At 38.8% G+C, this 7,106-nt stretch overlaps 1 protein-coding gene across 1 annotated transcript; it reads left to right on the top strand.

Annotated features, from left to right (window-relative positions):
* Window positions 1-779: 779 nt before the first annotated feature.
* On the top strand, window positions 780-5,584 carry pyya (peptide YYa). The gene is made up of 4 exons (XM_015016203.1): window positions 780-919; window positions 2,328-2,515; window positions 4,983-5,063; window positions 5,208-5,584. The coding sequence occupies exons 2-4, from the start codon at window positions 2,328-2,330 to the stop codon at window positions 5,230-5,232; spliced, it is 294 nt and encodes a 97-aa protein (XP_014871689.1). The 5' UTR covers window positions 780-919; the 3' UTR covers window positions 5,233-5,584.
* Window positions 5,585-7,106: the final 1,522 nt, after the last annotated feature.

The raw sequence follows: 7,106 nt of genomic DNA, 5'->3' as shown, positions 1-7,106 counted from the left end.
CCTTCAGTCTGTACAGAACACTGCAGTGAGGCTGCTGACTAAAACTGACAGCAGAGACATGTTTCTGCTGTTCACGCCTCTAGTGCTCTGACTTCCTGTGCACTTCATGGTTCACATTTAAATTTTGGTTTAAATTTCAAGCCAATCCATGGACAGGTTCCTAAATACAGTCTGGGGCTTTTGGATCGTCAGGCTTTGTTTAGGACCCTGAGCTGTTGGCTGAACCTCAAACCCGTTTTAAAAATCGTGGAAGCGGTGCTTTTTGGACTGTGGTGCCAAGGATCTGGAAAAGATTCTTGATGGAAAACAAAACTTCAAAATGATCCAAATACAAAACTAAAGTGAGCAGCAAAATATAAAAACCCACTGTTCACAAGAAAAAGAGCTTTTTAGAGCCAACACTGCTTTAGAGGAGCAAAACCATTTGTGGTTCATATTAAAATAAAGGCTGCTCTATTTGCTTTCACAGTAGAGATGTGGGTCAAGTTGCTGTTGGGAAACTGTAATCTTGATTCATACAAACATAAACACCTACATGATGGCTGGATGACCCACTTTGGACCATCTGGAAGTTGGTTTCACACAACGAAAGTATGAAATTTCCAATGAACACGACTTTCTGAATGTCTTGGCTCAAAATGTCATCTGTTGGCTGTATCAGAAACACACAACTAAGGCATTAGTAATGTCTCCATCATCAGCACCATCTGACGCAGTCACTCTCCTGGTGTAACCCCTCCCATCTCTGCTGGCACAAAACCATATAAATCACTTCAGCTGCAGGTTGGAACCAAGGTGCGTCGACCTGCAGAGTGAGATCTCACCGAGGAGGAGAGGAAGAGAAGGACTGCAGAACTCAGAGCCTCTGCTGCTGTCAGAAACCACCTGTGGCTCCAGCTGCTGCCTGGAACTTCATAAAGTAAGTCTCCATCCACCTCCAGCTTCTCTCTTCAGTTCAACCAGTCAGCATGTTGTTAAGAGCCTTACTGTGCAACTTTGGAGTGTCTGCTGTCAAGTTTTTGTATATTATTATTATTATTATTATTATTATTATTATTATTATTATTATTATTATTATTATTATTATTTGTGTCCAGTAAAGTGTTCTCCAAAACAAGGACACAAACCTTAAAGTCTTAAAACAACAGAACTTCCCAGCTGAATCTAACTACAGACATGAAGCTGGAAGCCTCTGTTCGTCTCCCAGAGCTCGTCTGAAATTGAACGAGTTTCTGATGAAAGTCCGTTCAGCACCACAGACAGCTCCGGACTCAGTTTGGGTCCGGACCTCGTTTCCGTGGTGTGCTTTTCCCTTTTCCTGTCTCTGAGAATTCATTGCTCTACAGAGACTCGGTAGGTCGGGCCTCAGCCACAGTCCGAGCCCAGAACGATCCTAGGTAACCTGTTAAAATTCACTGAAGGAACAGAACTCTTCTCACTTAGCGCGAGAAAAGGAACGGACAAGACAACATAAAGTATATTTTCGATAGAATTCGAAGATTTGAGACGACACATACGCACCGGTCTTATAATAATAATAATAATAATAATAATAATAATAATAATAATAATAATAATGTTTTCCTAAGCGTTCGTATTATTCATCTGTGCGTCATTTTCCATAAATACATGCGGGATCTCATGTGGAATTAAATTTAGTTGCATATTTAATTGAAAACTTTCTCTTTGAATGTATTTTGGTTCTGACGTCATTAGGCTAGATTACGTTTTTCAAGTATGACAAATTGATTCCTGAAGTGGTCAGAACAATTCTGAGGAAACTTCTGCTGGTCAGCAATTATTTATTGGGTTAAAAAGAGTAAAAAAGAAACAACAACAACAACAACAACAGAAAAAGCTTCCTCGGGAGTTGACTCGTCTGCTTCCTGCACACAGCATCGATCCTTGTTCAGTTTGATATTTACACGAACACCTATGAACATCAGCAAAGTCTAAGAGACACCAGTCATTGTTAACAAAATGTCCTCATATGAATAAACCCTTTTTTTATATATATAATTCATAACCTCTCTAAGAACTTCCAAATATTATGCTCTTAAAAATAGTAAATCAATTTTGTTTCCACTTTTCTTTTTCCCCATTTTATTTGTATTTTCTATGTTCTGTTCTGGGAGCTTGGCCAACGCTGTGGTGGGTCTGGTTACCCTACAGTGTTTTGCACAAATGACTGAATACAAAGTCAGTACTTGAAATGACTTTACACCAAATGCATTATATTATATTATATTATATTATATTATATTATATTATATTATATTATATTATATTATATTATATTATATTATATTATATTGTGTCTGCTGCAGATGGCTGTGATGCTGAGACCATGGACGATGCTGGTGGCCGCTGTGCTGTGTGTGCTGGTCTGTCTGGGAGCGCTGGCAGACGCCTACCCTCCAAAGCCAGAGAACCCTGGAGACGACGCTCCACCTGAAGAGCTGGCCAAGTACTACACGGCCCTGAGACACTATATCAACCTAATCACCAGGCAGAGGTCAGTGTGCGTCCTCCATGTCCCGCAGGGCATGGTGGTTCAGAATAGATGTGTAGAACTCATTTTAGTTTCTTTAATGATGACAGAAAGAAAAAGTCTGTCTTTTAAAACTGTAAAAGAAACGATGATCTGATTCTTTTTTTTTCTTACACTGATTTTAGGATGGCTCTGCAGAAATCCATTTCATGACATTACCATTTTCGAATTGCTCATTTTTACCACTGAGCAATTTCCACCATTTTGCAGGTAGAAAAAACAACTCAAGATGTTAAAAAAAAATTATTGCATTGGGATGAAAACATTACCCTTGAATTTAGTGTTTTTTCTTTCAACTTTTCCACTTGAGATCACACACATTTTTCTTTGATTGAGTCACAACAGCAACCACTTCCCCAGTCCTGCCCTCAACATGGGGTTCCTCCATGCATGCAGCTGAAGCCACTCTGATCAGATTACGGTTCTTCCCCTGAACCTGCAGGCCTCCAAATCTACAGCAGCAGAGCAATAAAAGTTATAAAGATGGACCCAGAGAGAATCCCAAATTTAGTTATCAGGGCCAAATCCAGGCCTGATGTTCTCAGGTGTAATGCAGTGTTGAGCTTTTTTATTTAAAGTAGTCTGGCTCAGGGGCCATCTGCTCTCATTCATGGAAGTTAAATAGCTTATTGATATTTTAAGGCTGGAAGAATGCAGTCAAGAAAAACACATTTGTTTCTTTTATGTCTTCCTGGGGACTTGATTATGAAAACACTTTGTGGCCAATAAAATACATTACTGTTCCAATACTGCTGTTTCACTGAGTTTAAAGAGTGGACCCTTACTTATAGGAAACTGTGTGAAAGTGGAATTATTTTTGTGTTTTGTGTGCTTTTGTTATATTCAGACAAAAGTACACAAAACATTTACATTTTTGTATGCTTTCAACATATAAGTGCTAAGATAAACAACAAAGGTAACAGAGAAATAAATAAAAGCTGTACATTTGGTGGAATCTGAGAGAGGAAGCCAAGTTTTATTGGCCAAGCTTAAAATTGGTAATTTGCTGAGACTTTTTTTTTAACAAACAAACTCAAACACCAAGATTGCATCAGATTGTAACTATGATAACACAACAAAATATGAAGATTATTCTTTGTACTTTCACAACAAAGGTAAAAAAAAGGCCCATTCTTTTAAATCCTAAATTTAAATGATAAACAATTTAAAATGTTTAAATTGATATCTGATGAAACGGTTATATTGAATTCAACAGTATACTCATTTTCAGGAATCAAATGTTAAACTTCTAGATATATCGTCTGTATTTAAGCATTTATGGGGCCCCTGAAGGCCAGGGGACCCTCTGCTCAATTCATTTATTCTTTGGGCTGGCTCTGAATCAGACTCACAGTTAGTCATTTTCACAAAGAAAGACATTTTCAGAAAGAAATTGGAAGAATTGACTAAATTTCACAACGGAGGGTAAAAACTAAAAACCAGTCAGGATATTTGTATTGGTGCATTGGTACATGAAGCAAGCAAATTCAAACTATGATAAAAATATAAAAACAGAAAAACTAAAAGAGACTTCACAATAAAAGCAAACTTACAACCAAGAAAAAAAAAATACTGTACAGTTATTAAAAATACTATTCTCAGATCAAATGAAATGTGCCACTCAGTGGAGTTATTTTTTAACAAATGTGCAGTATGTGAATATTTGTGCATCGAATGCAGCAACATAAAAGAGATGCACGAGGTTTAAAGTTTTCACTATTTTCTTTCAGATGAAAGTGGAAATGAGATAATAACAGTCATGCAGGTAGAAAATATGGGCTGGATCGACTCTGGAGATTTATGGTGTAGAACTGACCATTATGAGACATGGTACCAGCTGGGAATCCAAATGTGTGTTTCTTGCCTGATTGCTTCTCTGCAAGGCAACACATACACACACACACACACACACACACACACACACACACACACACCAATAAGCAAATAAATGCACACAAATGCACACACACACACACGCACACACACACACACACACACACACACACACACACGCACACACACGCACACACACTGACAGACTGAGATGAAGAAGCGCTGCGTAAGATTGGATGCTGTGATGGTGGGGTGTGTTGATGGGAAAACAAGAGCTGCAGCTCGGGCTGCTGGCGTTTTGTTGTTTCTGTTAGAAAAACACCTGCAATCTACTGTCTGGTAAACCATGCAATGGTTTCACATGAGCCGCAGATGCCCCTGATGCTCCACCTCAAGTAAAGGTGATGGGGACAACAGGGCACCAATGATTGTAAATCTGCATCACAGCTTTCCTCATAAACACTCACTCATTTATTTAAAGATAAATGATGTAATTAAACAGTTATTATAAAATTGAAAACACATCAATATCTTTGATAAAACTGCAGTTTAATTGAATTTAAACTCAGATTTAACGTCTCCCTGTTCCCCTCTACAGATACGGGAAGCGCTCGGCTCAGGAGGACGTGGTTGCAGAGCTGCTGTTTGGAGGCGACAGCAGCAGAGACCAGAGATCAAGGTGGAGCACCTCATCCACCCTGGGGGGAGTGTGTGTGTGTTTGTGTGTGTGTGTGGGTGTGTGTGGGTGTGTGTGTGTGGAGGGGTGGTGCATGTGATGAAGAGCCAGACGCTGACTGGCTTCTCTCTGTCTGCCTCTCAACAGATATGATGACTCCTTCATGTGGTGACGCTGCAGCCCTCCTTCCTCCTCGAAGTGCTTCTCTTCTGGGGCCTTCCCAGAATGCACCTGGAGGAGCCAACAGGTGCCTCTCACCCCCTCTAAAGCCAACAGAATGACCATCGCTGACCGGAGCACAAGCTCTCTCTGTGTCTCTCGTCATTTCGACAACTTTGTTGTTCCAACAGTGCTGTGCTGTAAGTCAGTGTCCAGATTAAAACATGTGAGGTCAGAGCAGCCAATCGACCTGGGAGCCGTGTCTTTGTGTCCCTCCATCACTGTATCGTGAAGATATTCTGTTTCACTGTTGCCACTGTCAAGAGGAAGAACAGAGGATGTGAATAAAACCATTTTCTGTGTGACTAACGTTTGTTTATGACTTCCTTGTTATGGGATGAAAGTCTGGAACAGGCTGAGCTGTATGATGTAGAAGACCAATATTAACATTTTGTCACAAGTTTGTATGACATCATGACAGTTAGTAATCCAAAATATGATGTCATACAAACAGTGGTGTCCTCACTGCCACAGGATATTTTACCAGAAGATAAAGAGAATCCATCACAGAACAGAAACAAACACACAAACAGCCACACGGGGGCGCAAGTCCAGACTCAAATCATTTTTACCATGAAAATGTTGAAGACAGGACAGATCGGGGTTGTGGAGCTTAAACACATAAAACACTGGATATATAATTATACAAAATATACAAAACGGAAAAACATTACTCAAATCTCAGGGACATGTTCTTTAATTTTTTGTCAGACCTTATGTGTTACTTTGTGAGATCTTTATCCCTATGTCGTAATTTCAAACAGTTTCTGTGTAATAGACTAGTTCAGGTCTGGCTGTAACCAGGTCTGGGTGTGGCTGCTGACACTGAACCAAGAAAGAATAATAATAATGTCAGGACTAATCACAGTAAATTCTTAGTTTCTTTCAAATAAATCACCATTCTAAGCCTGCAAGCATTGTTTGATATTCACATTTATTTGATGGTCAAAATCTCTTGAGCTCTTTATCAAGACCAGCTACTCCAAAGCACTTCACACTACATTCAGTCTTTATTGTGCAAAAAACACAATTAATGTCCAGTGATCTCAACACTGTAGGTATTGTAGAGCAGTCATTTCATTTGGCATGTATATTTTGCAAACAAACCAAATAATTGGAATAGAATTCAGCTCAGTCTGAAAATGTCAAACAGTAATAAGGTTTTATCTTGATAGCAAAGTGTAAAAACACACAAAGTAATGATGTCATTATAGACTGTAAGGAGTGAGTGTGTCTGCGGTTTCTTTTTGTCTAAACATTAAAGGGTAGACAAAAAAAAAGCAAGTATGAATGCAGGAAAATGTAATTACTATAATATTTAAAAACCTTAAAAACCTTCACCTTTTGATGCACAGCCTTACCCTCAACATCTTCACTAAATAATACTTTTTTTCTTCCTTTGTTTTGCCACTAGATTTTCTAATCTATTTACCTGGGTTAAGGCGCAACATCCAACCCTTTCCCCTGGGTGGTGGTGTTGACTCGTTTTGGAACTACGGTAGTTAAAAAACCAGCTGATAGTTCAGAGCCCCGCATTCAGTCATTCATTCAGAGGTTCTCTAGATCCTGTCTAGAAAACAAAGAGCTGTTAAACTTTTCCATAACATTAAAAAAATAAAATAAAATAAAATAGAGATTTAAAGACAGCAGGATCTCCTTTAGGGGCTTTGTTTAGAACACAAACACAACTAATTGCTAAGTCTAAATAATTATACAAATTAGTGTATTTATTTATGTGATTTGGTTCAAGATGTCTCATAAAATGTAGTCTTATTAAAAGGTTTTTTGCTTGTTCTTTTTCCGAATGTGTTTTTTAGAGGAGTGGAG

Source organism: Poecilia latipinna, unplaced genomic scaffold (genome assembly GCF_001443285.1).
Source record: "Poecilia latipinna isolate Pla-1442-1.1 unplaced genomic scaffold, P_latipinna-1.0 Scaffold1993, whole genome shotgun sequence".
Classification (NCBI taxonomy): Eukaryota; Metazoa; Chordata; class Actinopteri; order Cyprinodontiformes; family Poeciliidae; genus Poecilia; species Poecilia latipinna.
This window is presented reverse-complemented; position numbering and strand designations above follow the sequence as displayed.

Excerpts from the sequence above, each read along its gene's own strand:
- pyya (XM_015016203.1), top strand. The coding sequence starts at position 2,328 with ATGGCTGTGATGCTGAGACCATGGACGATGCTGGTGGCCGCTGTGCTG. Across the intron at positions 2,516-4,982 it reads AACCTAATCACCAGGCAGAG|ATACGGGAAGCGCTCGGCTC; the intron begins GTCAGTGTGCGT and ends TCCCCTCTACAG. Across the intron at positions 5,064-5,207 it reads AGCAGAGACCAGAGATCAAG|ATATGATGACTCCTTCATGT; the intron begins GTGGAGCACCTC and ends GCCTCTCAACAG.